The sequence below is a fragment of the Saccostrea echinata genome, unplaced genomic scaffold (assembly GCF_033153115.1).
Source record: "Saccostrea echinata isolate AGI-Se365-2 ecotype Australia unplaced genomic scaffold, CSIRO_AGI_Sech_v1 ptg000041l, whole genome shotgun sequence".
NCBI classification, from domain to species: domain Eukaryota; kingdom Metazoa; phylum Mollusca; class Bivalvia; order Ostreida; family Ostreidae; genus Saccostrea; species Saccostrea echinata.
Window position 1 is genome coordinate 3,180,783 of NW_026889790.1, and position 16,950 is coordinate 3,197,732.

At 34.9% G+C, this 16,950-nt stretch overlaps 1 protein-coding gene across 1 annotated transcript; it reads right to left on the reverse strand.

Moving 5' to 3' along the window:
- Window positions 1-3,298: 3,298 nt before the first annotated feature.
- LOC133200774 (transportin-1-like) lies at window positions 3,299-16,604 on the reverse strand. The gene is made up of 21 exons (XM_061336563.1): window positions 16,491-16,604; window positions 16,135-16,210; window positions 12,323-12,579; window positions 12,084-12,214; window positions 11,872-11,953; window positions 11,619-11,741; window positions 10,596-10,775; window positions 10,383-10,487; window positions 10,172-10,232; window positions 8,775-9,100; window positions 8,374-8,523; window positions 8,147-8,221; window positions 7,975-8,061; window positions 6,916-7,023; window positions 6,446-6,604; window positions 6,111-6,297; window positions 4,917-5,012; window positions 4,644-4,719; window positions 4,354-4,528; window positions 4,114-4,235; window positions 3,299-3,780 (listed from the first exon to the last, which is right to left on the reverse strand). The coding sequence occupies exons 1-20, from the start codon at window positions 16,602-16,604 to the stop codon at window positions 4,128-4,130; spliced, it is 2,676 nt and encodes an 891-aa protein (XP_061192547.1). The 3' UTR covers window positions 3,299-3,780; window positions 4,114-4,127.
- Window positions 16,605-16,950: the final 346 nt, after the last annotated feature.

The window sequence follows — 16,950 nt, forward strand, 5'->3', positions numbered from 1 at the left end:
TGGATTCAATACTGCTATAGCTGAAAGCATCCATTTTTTGGGGGGAAGAGGGTGCAAACCCCTTAAATCCATCAATGGTTTGCATTTATATTGCAAATTTTTATTTTATTTGAGATTTTAAATATAAATTAATAAAATATCAATCAACAATCAAGATTTCCTGGTTAGACAATATTTTATTGCATGCAATGTAAAACAGTCAATGTAACAAATATGCCTTAATTTCCCTCAAACGACAAATGCTTGTGAGAACTTGTTAACATGACAATAAAAATAACACGGCAAAACTTAGTAAAATAAAAAAAAATTCTGATCACAGAAAGAAACAAAACCAATATGAAGCAATCCTCCTTACACAGTGAGCTGCCCTACCTAACACCTATAATTCTCATTACCAAGAAAACTCCCCATCCTAACACTCACAATTCTCCTAACACAGTGAGCTCCTCTACCTAACACCCATGACTCTCCTTACACAGTGAGCTCCCCTAATTAACACCCACAATTCCCCTTACACAGTGAGCTCCCCTACATAACACCCACAATTCTCCTTACACAGTGAGCTCCCCTACTTAACATCCACAATTTTCCTTACACAGTGAAAACCCCCCCTCCCCCCATCGAACACCCACAATTCTCCATACACAATGAACTCCCCTACCTAACACCCAAAATCCTCGTTACACAGAGCCCCCCCCCCCCCCCCTTAACAAAACACCCACAATTCTCCTTTCACAGTGAACTCCCCTATCTAACACCCACAATCCTCGTTACACAGAGAGCCTCCCCCCTTTACCAAACACCCACAATTCTCCTTACACAGTGACCCCCTCCCTCTACCCAACACCCACAGTCCTCCTTCAACTGTGAACTACACTACCTATAAACACCCACAATACTCCTTACACAGTGAACACCCACAATTTTCCTTACACAGAGCACCCCCTATTGAACGCCCACAATTCTCTTTACCGAGAGCCACCCTACCGAACAACCCAAAATTCTCCTTACACTGTGAGTTCCTCTACCTAACAAGAATCACACCAACCTAAAACCTTTATTATTGCTGGAATGTTGTACATATATCATTAAGCAGACTATCAGAATATCACAGCCTCAACACTGAAAAACTAAAATATGTTTTGTGAAACACTGATGCTCACTCTTGGCAGTTCATGGCCACCGTGAAAGTTTTTCAAAGTAGGTTGAACTCCTTGAGAAGTTAATTACTATGTATACTGTTTCATAACTATGTACTTTGAGCAACATAAACAATTTTAACATGTTAATAGCATGTTGAACTGCATTCCTTAATACAATGTTTAAGTCAATACCAAAATTTATTTTCATCAAACCATTTACAAATGATTAATTTATCTAGAAGATTTTTACTGGATCAGCTACATTGTATTCTTTACAGATGCCCATAGTCTAGTGTTTCAGATATATTCACTCCTAGAATGCAACACATGTAATTATCCAACAAACAAAGTAATCCAGACTGTTAATTATATCTACCTCTCTTTTTCCACACATGACCAACACCCAACCTTAAAGATAAATTAAAACAAAAAATGTACAAAAAAATCTCTTAAACATCTAAAACCTACATAAAATTGTGTAAAAAAGACTGCTTCATACTGGCACAATTATCAACAAGAGCAGACAACTCTATCAATAATTGTGACCTTATCACTAGCTGTTGCATCTACACCACATTTCAGTGTATTCCTCTTACAACCGTAGAGTTATTTCCCTTCAGAATACACGCTCCGTGTCCTCAATAGGAAGTTGATGGATGACGCTATACGACCCCGTCGGTCGCAGATTGTCTTGCGTCCAGGCTTAGGAAATAGGCTTTGGCATTCAGATGCACATAAAAAAAATGGGCGCTTGGTCTTGCACTAAAAACGGATAACAGGAGGATGCTGCTTGAGAGGCAGGGTTAATCTGTGAGAGTTTGGGAACCAAGGTCAGAATAAAAAATGTCTTAAGAGTAAGCCGAAAATTTCAAAATTAGAGACTTGTCTGAATGAACAAAAGTAATATCTGACTTTAAACAAGATCATACCATGAGAAGGTCAAATAACTGAATTTTTTAGTTAAAAATAAATCTTTTACAATGATGTTGTCTAACAATTCAATACACAAGTAATTTTATATCTTTTTTTTTTACAACAAAAATGCAATTCAATATGTGTGACTTGGTTCACCTTCTCACAGACTGAACAAGAAACATTTAAAAGCTGAAGAAACCATGTCATGTTGACTCCCTACCTAGTCAGTGCCCTTCCTCAAATTTAACATTTATGGCTATTCCAGTGTAAAATACCTGATGGGGTGGAGTGCCTCTACTTGGGAGGGGGGGGGGGGGTCTATGGAAAATAACATGATGGAGTTTAAAAAAAAAACTACCATTTATACAATCCTTAGAATTTAATCAAGTCCTACATAGTTATTACATTGTATTTAATCTTGATGAGATGATATTCTTCTATCAACAAGTAAGGTTCATCTCCCTGGAAATGGTTTCAGGTCAGAATGGTAACAGAAGAGTTTCTTGGCAGCAGAGCTTAAAAGGCCTAATTCATATAAATATTTGAAAATCTTTTTGTTATTCATGACCTCACACCATTTTTGGAAACACAAAAACTGCACTCTTGTTCCATTTCTTAACAGCAAAAACTGAATGGAGGAGGAGAAAATCAAACATTTAGCCACATATTTTTGTCAAAGTATGAAATAGAAGAGTTCTAAGCAAAAAAAAGAACGTTAACAGTATCTTTCATCAAATATATGTAATTTTAACAGAACTGTATTATATGTAATGTATTGCATTATATGGGTAGGGGGTGTAAAAATAATTCCTTGGTACTATTGGGATACTTTAAAAATGGGGGGGGGGGGGGGGGGGGGGCTAAATACTAGTAGTGGCATTCTTACCCTTTCATATTTTCTACAAGAATAGCCTTAACTATATTTAGTCAATAATATAAATTTATGTGATGATCTTTTACTTTTTTATAAGGATTGTAAAATATTTTTTTCTCTTTCTTTTTGTTTGAAAGTAAATTGAAACTTACATGAAAAACAGGAAAAAATTTCATTTCCCAGGACTGAACAAGTTTTAAGAAATTTGACTTTTCATAACAGGAGGGCACTGAACCAACTTAGCTTGCTTCACCTATATAAAGGGGGCACACCATAGAAATATCACAATATACAATTTACTAAATTGCAAACAACAGTACTCAATTTCATTTTAAATTACGATAGAGAAAGGCAACCTTTTCACCACTTTTTGGGTTTAAGAATGTTTACAACATTTCAGTACAAATCTACCAATACATTCAATTCCAGGAAGTCTAATATAGAAATAGACTGTACAAACATTTTATTCCATGGTGAGCCCCATTTTTCGTTAACACTATGCATTCAAGCACTATGATGAAGGAAGAATTTTTGTTCTTTGTTACATGTTGCTATAGGAACACAAATCAATATACTGACAAAGTTTGGGCATGCAATCTACAGATAAATTCTAACAATCCCTGTTAATTGCGCGATGTTGAGATATGAAGAAGATTTTTCTCAGTAGCCCTCCCGATTACGCGACCCACCCTCCGCGATTGGCCTGCTGCACGCTCCCCGTTGAAGCGTCGCCTATTGGCAGCGAGACCTATGAGCTGGCCCTCCCCATACGCGATGCCAACCCTGTGCTGGACCCCGTAGTGCCTTGGGGAATATCCCTGATAGCACTTTCCCTTTTTCCCCTTGGACCTGAAAAAAAGAAAAATTAAATATTCATACATGTAAAACCCATGTCCACATTGTATAAATTCAAGCAATAATTATATTTTGGATGTGACAAATGTTTTGAATTATTCTGTCATTTATTCCTAGTCATTGGCTTTGTGGGGCTAAAATACAATGTATGATTTCCAATACAGAGAAGATGAATTACAGAAAATTCATATTTATAATTACTCGATTTTTTTTTTCAAGTTGAACTATCCATAAGTTTATTCATGAAAAATTTATTATTATTTAAAATTCAGAGTTTTAAAACTAATTTAAAAGCAATGGTTTTTGGAGCTGAACTGCCCCACCCACCTGTATGGATCAGGTCACACGTTATAATGCAAGGCAAGGCGTTCCCGCAATGGCTGTGGAAACTGGTCAGAAAACTTTGTCCAGTTTTCTTCCCCAACTTGATTTTTAAAACCATGTAATATCTGAAAATCAAAATATGTTATCAATTCAGAATTATTAATTAAGAATGAAACATTCCTCTTTTGACCTTGTGATGTTTTCTTTACTCCTAGGTTAACAAGAATTAAGACATAGTTTTACCTTAAAAAACATTTCTTTAAGATCGGCCTTGGGCTGAGACCAGGATGCCACAGCATCACAGAAAAAAATAAAGTCCTGGACAACCCCAGCAGGGTTAACGTTAATCATATGACACACACCACGGAATGCCGAGTCCTTTTCTTCATTGTCACGGATATTCCTCAGTGATGTACACCTGCATTATCAACACCATCCACAGTTATATCAACTTCATTGTTATTCAAGGAGAAACACCTATCTACAGAGGGCTTCTTTTGAATTAGTAAATAGACTAACAAAGAAATAATTACCATTGTCTTATGAATTGGTTAAGAGTTGGTGCCACTTCCTGTGGGCAGACAAGCCCTAATCGGCCAATCGTAATGGCTGTTACAAATAAAAACAAGCATTAACATTAAAGAAACTTCCTACAGAAAACAACATCTCTTAACCTTTAGATATTTTAAAAGATGTCAAAAGTATAGTCTTAATGGTGCCAAAACAATGATAAATTAATCAAAGGTTGAGCACACTTCCTGACCATTCAAACTTTAAAATCTGGCCTAATGGTAATCATCAATTACCTGTGTTTTCAAGCAATGTTTTTGGAGTGTTCTGTCGATTAATTATCTCTATTAATGGACCCAAAACCAAGCTGATGTATGGCTGCATGTCACCCCCTGAAAAGTAGTTCCAATTTCTGTTTAACTTAATTAGGTCTGTTATAGTTTTTGATTAAACTGCTCAGCTAAGTTATGGAAGGCCTGAATTCACATTTGTGATGCACCATAATAGGATGTATCATTGTGGCATTATTAAAAATTCAGTAAGTAACAAAAAAAAAAAAATGAAATGGCATGATGATGTATATATGTAAATAAAAGGTTGCATACATTTACTTTATCCATTATTTATTAAAGAGTGCACAATCTTACCATTTGATAACAATTTCTGATGCAGTACAAGTGATCCAGAGGAGTGGATTCATTGGTTTAATAATTACAGAAATGTTTGATTGAATACCAAATCATCATTAATCTTTTAATGGAAAAATTTTTAACATTTGTTTGAAAAAATTATGTAGATAATTAATTAATCAAGGCCTTATAAAGCTACAAAATGGGAATTTTTTGGTATATCACATTCTCTGCAAAATTACAAGTACTTCCCAAACAACTCAAACTTGCTCCCAGCACTTAATGTAATCCTCTTTTAATGTGTATCAATTTTTACGACCAAAAAACAACTGGATGCCCTTGCGCTATTGTCATTTTCTACAATCAGCCTTACAATTCTATTATTATACAGTCATGTGACACACGGCTGACACAAGCTATGTGAGTGGTACTAAGTATGACACAATCCTATTCATTCTTGGTAATACTTTTCCTACAGGTAAATATATATATATATATATATATATATATATATATATATATATATATATATATATATATATATATATATATATATATATATATATATATATATATGGCTATCGTTCCAGTTACAGTGAAGATTAAAGGTGATACATGTTAAGAAGTTTTAGGATCACATTTCATATTGCCTTCTTTAACACAGCCGAGTGTCACAAAAATCAGATGTCATATAGGACAGTGTACAGTAATGTATATAGATCAGCCCATAACTGTTGACACTGAAACATCTGACAACCGGCAGACAACACAAGCTATTACTTCTTATTAAAATGGAGACTATAACTTTCAACACCTCTACAGAGACCAATGGTTTTACATATTAACTGTATCACCACTTACCCATCTTTATAGAGATTTCTCCAATCGCCCACGTAGCATTATTGCACACAGAAATAAACTCAGGATTCAAGTTGGATCCAAGTATTGGCATGAAATCAGCTATACAAGGTTTCACATGCTGGAAGCAAGCTTTTGTTAAGTCTCCCAGAAGAGCAAAGGAACTTTGGCGAACCTCTGGCATAGGGTCCTAGCACAATAGCAAGTTTAATTCATATCTTTAGTTGTACAATACTGACCCAGTTTATACTGGGTTTCAATGTTAAATAATATATGCATGTCTCTAACTGAAATGCAAACTTGTATATTTTTCAATCAGAATGATGTTCCCTGCCTACCTGCATACACTGAAAAAGCAGTTTTAGAATGTTGCTATTGGCAACCAGATTTTCTATGTGATGTTCAAGTCCCTCCGCGAGTCCACTCAATAAATCTAGAGCCACGATCATAAAGTCCTTGTCTGGAGGATCATACTGGTCAGGCTGGTTTATATTGGCCTGAAGGTAAATATATCAAAATATCTACATCTAACAAGGTAAATATATCAAAATATCTAATATAACAAGGTACATGTAAATACACGTATATCAAAATATCTACATCTAACAAGCTTAAGGTAAATATATTAAAATATCTTTATCTAATATAACAAAGGTTAAAAATAGGGTATATTAATTAACCAGATATAGATGTCTTTTCCATTTGCTGCACCAAAAATGATACCAAAACTTCAGTACTTCACTAATTTGAAACTATTGTCAATCTGTGTAACATTTTCTTTCTGATTTCAGTTGGATATTTTTCTTACAAAGTTTTGGTTGAGAGTCTGTTCCACAAGGTTAACACATCTCTGGTAAACTGGTTCGCAGTAAGGCAGGAAACCAGATTGTAAAGCTGTGGCCACACTAGACAAGCACTGCAACAAGAGGATTCAGAAAATAATGTGTCATAAGAAATACACATAGGTAATCAAATATTATAAATATTATAAAGGTCACCTTGACAAATGTTATCTATAAGTAAGATAATGTCTCACACCACAAATGTTCTGTTACTGTGCATTCCTAGATACAACATCTATACAAAAACTTCCACTTTTCAATCATCCTGTAAATGTAGGTCAGATCAAGCTTCCAAAGCATATCTTCTAGTGTGCATACCTAGTAACATGCATCATCAATGCAAGTTCAGTTACAAAAGGGTTGGGAATGGACCAGCTCTTAAACAGTAACCTGATCATTCAACTGGAAAACGTTGATCAGATCCAGCATCCAAAGCAAGTCTTTTAGTGTGCATCCCAAGATGCACCATCAATGCAAGGCTTAATTTTATTTAGGGATAAACCTTCACTCACCACACTGACCATAGGGCTTATAATTACTTGGGGATGAACCTGCTCCAAAACTTTAACCTGCTCATCATCTGCAAAATGTAGGTCAGGTCCAGCATCTGCAGCCAATATGACAGTGTCCGTTCTTAGATGCATCATCTATGCAAGTTTGGTCAATAGGAGTTACAGTTACTTTGAAATGAATCTGCTCCAAAAACTTTAACCTGTTCACTCATACGAAAAATGTAGGTCAGATCAAGCATCCATATCCAGACTAGTAATGTGCATCCTATTTGCATCATCCATGCAAGTTTAGGCTTATACATGTATTTTACTTGGGGATACAACCTGCTCCTAAAACTTAAACTTGCTCCAAAAACTTTAACCTGGTCTATCATTCAGGAAATGTAGGTCAGATCCTGCATCGAAGCAAGTCTGGTATAGTACATCCCATAATGCATGAACTTACATCAATGTGAGCTAAAAAACAACTTGAAAGGGTGACACTTTACAGACAAGTCTACATATAATACCCACCTCTAACAATGGAAACAAGTCCTTGTCCTCATCTTTAAGAATATTCCATTTCTGTATGAGAGGGGGCATCAGCATGTTCACATACTCCTGAAATACAGTACTGTATGTTATAAGAATCAGTTACACTCTCGTTCATGATAATTTACTCTTTCCTTCTGAAGAGTTGACTTACTGGTTTATTGAGATGGTGTCCTACAGAGTCAGCCAGAGTCCCAATAGCGTCATACAGAATCAGAAGGTTTTTGTGCTGTAATATTGATAACTTTAGTTATATTTCTTTTTCCTTACTTCCAAACAGAATACTGTAGAATTAGATACTGGTTTCATTAGTAAAATCAATCTGTTCTTATCATAATTTAAAATTTGTTTCACCATGATAAAAAGAAGATTTCCATTTACCTGGTACTTGCTGAAGGCATATACTAGAGTCTCCAAAATAAAACCAAGATATGGCACCAGCTCTGTGCAAGCTTCCTCCTCTAAAGTCGCAAAAGCAGAGCAGGCAGCCTCTTGAACTCGTTTGTTAGCATCTAATACTCGCTTCAGCAACTACAATGTACAATGTCATGTCATTATTTCAACACAGCTAAAGTAAAGGAGTTTTCTACTTTTCAACTGCATCAAACTTATAACTTTTAACTGAGCCTGAACTGAATCCCTTCACAGATATGTTATTTTTTTCACTTTTTTTTTTTTTAATAAAAATTATTTTTATACATATATAAATTCTTTTCGTTTAGTCAAGAACTTTAATCCTTTATAAATACATGATTTTTATCTCATATCTGATTTTCCCGTACCTCTGTCATCAAGGGTTTCAGGTACATCTCATGTGGCTGACCAACGACCCAGTGGGCGTATCGACTAAGTGTCCAGCATGTGATTGATCTGACTAGAGCTTTCTTATCACTGAGGCAGCCAATCAGGTAAGGGGTCAGTTCGGGGAGGTGAGGGATCATTCCGTTCATGCATCCTTCTGCGATGGCCCCTAAAACTAAGATTCCTGATTCCTTCACCTCCCAATCTGTGTGGAACAATGTTTCCTTTAGGATTGGTAAAAGTGTAGGCAAGATCTCCTCACGGAACACATTGGCCAACACATCCAGTGCGGCAGCTGAACACTTTCCTGTCACAACAAACAAATCCAATGCATATACAATACTGTAAACGTGGTTATTTTGACGAGTTGAAAAATTAACGATTTTTTGTTTACGAAAATTGACGAGTGTTAATTTTGACGAAATATTAAATTAAGAGTTATGTATATCTTTGATTTCACAAGATTAAAACAAAAATGAATACAAAGAACTCCTTTAAAAAAAAAAACAGTTTCAAAACTAGTACTCAGAGTAAGTTTGCCAGAAGCTAGAGGACCAAACACTTGATGGAAACATTGGCTTAGTTTACTTGAGAACGTCTACGATTAAGCCATTCTGTGCGAGTTCACGATGTTATAAGCATGCAAGGACCGCGACTTCCTCGGGAACTCATTTACAAGCGTTCTCATCAATAAAATTTAATTTTGCTTGTAAAAACCATCTACAGTGTATAAGATTTGATTGAATTATTTGCTCTTTTGTACTAGTCTTTGTTTTCATTATACGAGACCAATTGCCTGAGGTGACAAAGTAGGTCAAACACCGCGTGATAATTACTCAAAGTTAGAATGTTGTGACCATGGGTAATAATAGTATATGACATACTCAACGGTTTTTAAAACTGTGATTATATGTTTTCATAACTATTTACAAAAAAATTAAACTGTAACTTTGATCTAGTTTTAATGGGGGAAGCCGAGAAAATTAAGCGATAAAGTTGTACAACGGTCAATATGTCTGGTGTGACGCTATATATATGATATGAAGTTTGACGAGTGGAAATTTTGACGAGAAAAGAAAAATCGTCAATATATTCAAAATTAGCACGTCGTCGAAATTTCCACGTTTACAGTATATACAAACAATTGATAAATCACAAATCTTAACTTATATTTATCAACATCAACAAATCAACATGACTTGCATCATAAAATTATATCATTTTAAAATGTCAACAAAAGCTATTTATCATTAACTGTTAATTAGATTTTTTTTTTCTTTAGACTTTTTCAATGTACAGTATGCATTGACATTTTAATTTGTAAATGCTTTATATTCACTTCATGAGCAACACTTTATTTTATAATTAAACAACATACTTAGATTCCAGTCGGACAAATTGTCATCATCATCAAATCCGTCATCTGAGCCTTCTCCATCCTGTCAACAAAATCAACAACAAAGCATTAAAATCAACAACAACAACAGCACTAAAATCATTCCCAACAATCCTCAAGTTAATTCCAGCTATTCACAAACTTTATGACCCCTTCATTTAAAGAACCTAAAACCTAGTGTATCCATCACTACCTCGTCTCCCTCCTGATGTTTCTGGGTGTGGGAACGGGATTTGTGAAATCTTGGCTTGATGTCAGATTCCTTGTCTGGAATCATTTCATCTTCTTCAACATCACCCTACATTATACAATACTGTATGTCAAAATTTTGTAAGACACAGATGAAAGTAACACTAAAAGCAATTTTCTCCTTTCTGATAACTTGTGTGATAGTTTTATGCAGTACCTTGAGTAGAATGATGTCAATTTCGGAGTATCTCATGCCTTTGACGAGGATGGGAATCAGTCGCTCTATGTGAGGTTGAAGTACGTCCTTACAGATGGGCTGCTCAGCAAGAGAAAGCCAGAATTCACAAGCCTCAAGAGCAACAGAATCATCATCATCCTGTGTCCTCAACATCATGTACTGAAAGTTAATGAGTAAAATACTGCATGAAATCAAGTTTCTCAATTTTTATTTCACTTGTCAAAAAAAGATGTGTTTGTGAAACAGTGATGTCCCCATATGGCAGCTCATTACTAAGGTTTTAAGTCTTTCAAAGGAAGGTCAAACTCTTGAGATTAATCTCAAGAGGTCAAAAAATGTTGGTACCAAAAGAAAGATCTTGTCACAAGAAATACACATGTCAAATACAAAAGTCCTAGCATCAACTGTTCAGAAGTTACAGCCAAGTTTTTCCAAAGTAGGTCAACTCCAAGGTCATGGCTAGGAGGTCAAAATGTTGATACCAAAGTGAAAGTCTTTTCAAAAGGAATATACATGTGAAATATGAAAGCCCTTGCACCAACCCTTCAAAACTTATATGCAAAGATTAAGCTTGATTAGAGTTCTTATAAGTAGGTCAAATTCCAAGATCAAGGTCATAAAGTCATTCATCTCAAAGAAAGGTCTTGTCACAAGGTATGTGAAATATGAAAGCCATATTACCAATTGTTCAAAAGTTATGCTGAAGTTAAAGTTTTTGGAAACAAATAGACAGACAGACCAAAAACTATATGCCCCCAATTATGGGCACATAAAAATATTCTTGATTTAAAATTAATCTAAGATTACTCCTCCATGACGGTTAAATTATTTACTGCTGCTAATATTGAATTTTCTTAAAAATACCTTTATCTTTAAGAGTGTAGAAGACAATACATAGAATGACAAGAAATTGTCTCTATAATGAGCAGAGACTACCTCTATAATAAGGTCACATTACCTTTATATTGAGGACACATTACCTCTATAATAAGGACACATTACCTCTATAATACTATTGATGTGAGGAATAAGTCTATCCATGCGGACCTCAACTAACATGACCAGAGCTCGACAAACATTCTTCCTGACTTCTGTGTCTTCATCTGTTGCCAGGAAAAACAAATTCTACAAAAAAAAGAGCAACAAAATCTGTGATTCATCTATTCTTAATGCAGTTTTAACCATAGATTTTATCAATCTCTTGTGGTGGGAATTTTAAAGGTTGTGTCCTAAACATTAATGTTTTACTACGAACCTCAATAAAACTGTCTATGTGGACCATCAAGGCCTGGGTCCTGCTGATGATAAACTGGTTTACACAAGCAATGGCATGGGACCTAGTAAAAATCAAATGTACATACACATTTCTGTCCTTTAAGAATATGCACCAAGAATGTACAATTTGACACTTCAAATTCAACTTCTGTACATGAATAGCTATCACAAACTTGCATATTTTTTGCTTACCTAATTTTAGCACTGTTGTGTTTGAAGAACTGTAGGAATTTGGGAATGAGGATATTGAGGGGTCTTGTGCTGTCATTATCTAGGTCCTCGGCCGTGTCCTCGCATATCTTCTGTAACGCACCAAATGCTCCCTGGAATGGTGTACCCAGTAAGATCAATGTTAGTTATCATGCCCATATTACTGACTTAAGCATCCAGTCTGACAAAATAGTGAAAATACTACTCAGTCTCAATCTTACCTCACACACATTATAGTCTTCAGAATCTAGACAATTACACAGAGTGGGCAACAGTTCTGGCCAATTACGTAACTCTCCCTTAGCAACGATCGTAGTAATCAAGATTCCAATTGTGGCCCGTATCAATGGGGACGGGTTGCCAATGCTAGATAAACATTCAGCCTTGATGAAGGTTGTCACCTCTGGAGGGAACTTATCAAAGTGAGCTTTTACATTGTTTTTCAAGATCAGTCCACTCAAAGATCTGGTTGGTTCATCTACAATCATGTCAATGTTATTAAATTAGGTTATATTTATGTAAACATAAGTTCAAAGTTTATCTTATCTTTGCTAGCCAAGGATTTCTGATCCGCTACTCTCCTCACAAACCCTTGGCCTAAGGTGCTGAAAAAAAATTTGGATTTTTTTCTCAAGTTGTGGTTGGAGTTGACTGATATCATTTGACCAATCAGCAATTGCTTTTTGTAAATGATAACTGCATTGGGATATATCTTGACTCTTTATTCTCAGGAACAAAAAACATGAGTAAACAACGATCTGTAAGATAACATGCCATTCTATAAATAGTTATGGTGTCACCCAATCTTAAGTAATATGATCAGGATTCTATATAGCAGATGTAGATTTGCACGCTAAATAACAAATAAACATCGCTCTATACCTTCTTGTTAATTAATCTCCAAAAACTTTAATTTTTAAATCTCTTTGTATTTCTGTCAATGGCACAATCTGTGCGTATGTGGTAAGATTAGAGATCACATGACGTAAACAAACCTGACCTTTGACAGCACCATAGGCCAAGGGTTTGTGAGAGGAGTAGCGGATCAGAAACCCGTGGCTACCGAAGATGAGTTCATCTATAAATGTGGATAAATTTCATACAGTGCATTATAGTACCACTAATTTATTGTACTATGGTAGGGAAAAAATAGGTTATCAAAGACTTTGGAGCTCACCTAAATGAATATCATCTACATGTATTGCAAGGACTAATATCAAAGAAATGTTCAAAAAGATACAATAGTTACAGTCGGTGTTACAATGTTATTGTTACAAATCTGGAAACTACAAGCAAAGACTGAAGCAAGACTGCAGGGGTATGCATTCCTTGATGCATCATTCCTGCAACTTTGGTCCTGGTAGAGCAAGAATTTACTTAGAAATGGACATGTTCCAAAAACTTCAATCCGACTTTTCTCCAGAAAACTATGTCAGATACAGAATCCTAAGCATGATAATTAGTATCATTAGATGCATCTTTAAGTTTGGCCAAGACCAAGGTCAAAGGCACTCATAAACAGACCTCTTAATATAAAACCTTAAGCATGACCCTGAAAATTTTCCTGACATTGTATACCGGGTACTTTTTGTAAGTAAAGAATTTCAGTTTCACTATTGGAAATCCTAATCTTGGTCATTTCTGTGATAAAAAAAAACACTATCCTCTACTTGATAATCAGAATTGATTTGAAGTGCCTGGCAATTATGTAACAGAGACATTTATGTGCCTCTGCTGGGGATTGAACCCGGGGCCTCTGGCATGCCAGTCCAGTGCTCTACCGATTGATCTAAAGGGTTAACCCACTAGCCCAAGCTAGTAGGAAGCTGTTATCACACTCTCAGTGTTTTCCCCAGAAAATTTTTAATGCATGGGGGGAATTTTGCTGAATTGACGGCACGCGGCGTGTCTCGTTGAGTTACTTGTGCATGTATCTGAATTTATATTTAAATGAAAAATACAAATGCAGCATTTATTTATATTTTTTTAAAAAAAATTAAATGATATATTTTGAATATATTGTCAATTTAACTTTTAAAAAAGCTAAACAATTAAGTTCTCGTTTATAAAATTAGATATAATCACAACAAAATGTTCTATTTTATTTTCCTCTAAAGCCACTGTCTTTTTATGATGTTAAATGTGCTGTGTTATTCTTGCTTCTTACAAACTGAATAGGCCCCTAGTGACCCCCCCCCCCCCCCACCTTTTTTTATTTACTACATTTTTTGGGGGGATGTCCCTACTTTAACAGTCATTTTTAAACAGAAAGGGTGCACATTATGTAGCATCATTGCTTACATGTAAATATTGTGACAACATTTAGTACATTGTTGTCTGACTTTTTTTTTATTCAACGTAAGCTGTTGAATGTGGGTCAAGCATGTGCGCTTGAACTATAAGTATTTGCCCATAGTTCATAGAGTAAATAAACAATGATAATATTTATTGGATATGTTTATTTTAAGCATATTTATGCTAAAAAATGGCTTTAAAATTATGTGTTTAACTAATGAATCATTTTTGGTGTCGGAACATCAATGCTATTTATAGAATGACCTGTGGATGTTGGAAAAACCCAATTGTCCATTAACAAGTGTATTACTTTCACCGTGTGTACTATCTGGCAGAAATTAGTAAATCTTTCATGCTTATAAATATTTTTAATCAATAAAAGCTTAATACTTAGTAACATATCAGTAAATTGCAATAAACATAAATTGACAACTATTGCATCATACCCCGTACCGCGATTCGCATCGAGTTCACCACAGGTGCGCAACATGTGTACAGTACACGCTATGATTCTAGTGCTTTGAATTGTTTTATTGAAAGATTAATAACTGATAACATTCGAAGTATATCTTCTTAAAATAGTCTACCTTTAATAATTCATGCATAGCGGGAAGCATAGTGGCAATGTGTGATGCATGGCGGGGGATCGTGAATGCATGGCGGTACCGCCATGCAAAAACGGCCTGGGGAAAACACTGCACTCTACCAAATTTATAAGCTACCCTTTGAGAAAAAAAAAGAATTGACCTCTCATTCTCTTAAATATTTTTTACTGTTCAAATAAAATAAACAATAAAATGTTAAAATAGAGTGTTCTCCCTACCCACCCCTCTATTTTTTTTTTATCAGGTTGGAATAGGAATCACAATATCAATTTTACGCTAGCTGCAGAACTGTAGCTCCGGGGTCTGAAAAAATTGGGATGGATGACCAGACAGCTACAGTGCCACCAATGCAAAAAAGTTCGTATTTATACTTTATCTATGCCCGATTGATTGGTCCAATTAGGGTTAAGTTATTTAAGAATGTACAACTAAGTAATCTAACCCTATAGTTTAAATGGTAGCAAGCATCTGAAGATGCATCAGCCATGCAAGAATGGTCCAAGTATGGCTTAAAATAAGAATTAATTGGAAAATTAACCTGCTAAAAACTTCAATCTGGGATGGTGGTGTTCTATCATTATCTCATTTCAACTCTGTGATCTTAGCTATAATCATTGGGAGGGGTAGGAATCAATCATCAAGACTGATTATTTGAAAACAGTGCTTTAATATTTGAAAGTTTTCATCCATATCAATTTATATATAGGTGACTTATAAAAAGGAGTAAAACTTCAAATAATATGATGTCATTTGTTTTAACATGAAAGTAAAACTGCTCGACCATGCTTTATAATGGACAATGGTAAGATTTCTTTACCTGTAACACTAATATTTACTTATACCTGTAAGCGACCAGTGTCAAAATACTGGTTATATTGCCACTATTATGCATACTTCAATAGGTAGAGGCAATTATTTTTAGATGTTAACAATTCTCTTATCTATGGACAATGTTGTGGATTTTGTTTGTTTCATTCTAAGCAAGGTTTTGTTTAATGAAGTTGACTGCTGGGATGTGATGCTATAAAAATCATTTACTTTGACAAACTCTTGATTTTTCCCCAATGTAAAGCTTGGTGATCAAAACACTATGCTAATGTAAAAAATTGATAAGTAAAATTGTTTCAACATACCCTCTGTTGTTAGCTTTGTGAGGACAAAGATCAGGTAATTGTTGAAATCTGGATATTTATTCAATTCTTCCAATTTCTGACATTAAAGTTAAAGGAAATCAGAAAAATACACCTTTTGACAATTTTTTCAATGAATGTCATAGATTTACAACTTAATATAACTACATATAAATACATTGACATTGATAATATATAACACTCAGTACCCGTTCTTTACAAAGAAATATTCGTGGGAGTTTTAAAAACTGCATAATCACTCAAGTGAACAACACGTGCCCATTTGAGGACACCTCTTTAACCACTTCACTTCACATAAACGGATTCCTGAAATAAATCGCAGCTTAAGGAAAGGATACTTGTTGAACATTTCGTTGGGTCGCAGTGTCTGGTGACTGAGATTCCTTTAGTAATTGCAGAATTTGGCGGAGACCATTTTCCTCCGGCTGCCACGCCATCTTGATTTGACCCATTCAAAGAGAATGGTTGATCTAATGACAGGGAAAATACCCAGATTTTAATCTGCACTTGAAATTGGTTATTAAGAGTACATTTTATGTTTAAATTTTTTTACACGATCAAATATCAATGATAATAAAAATGCAAAGAAATTTTCTCTAAATTTATGATCAGTTGAAAAATGAATTTCATTGTGAAAAATAATAAGTTATAGGGTTTACTAATAGCCGTAAATAATCATTTGCGCATATTTTCGATTTATATGAAATTATGTTGCTAAAATAATGATTGTCAAACTCACAGGGAATAAATATTGCTAAAATAAACAATGGATATATTTATTGTGAATATCTAAGTACA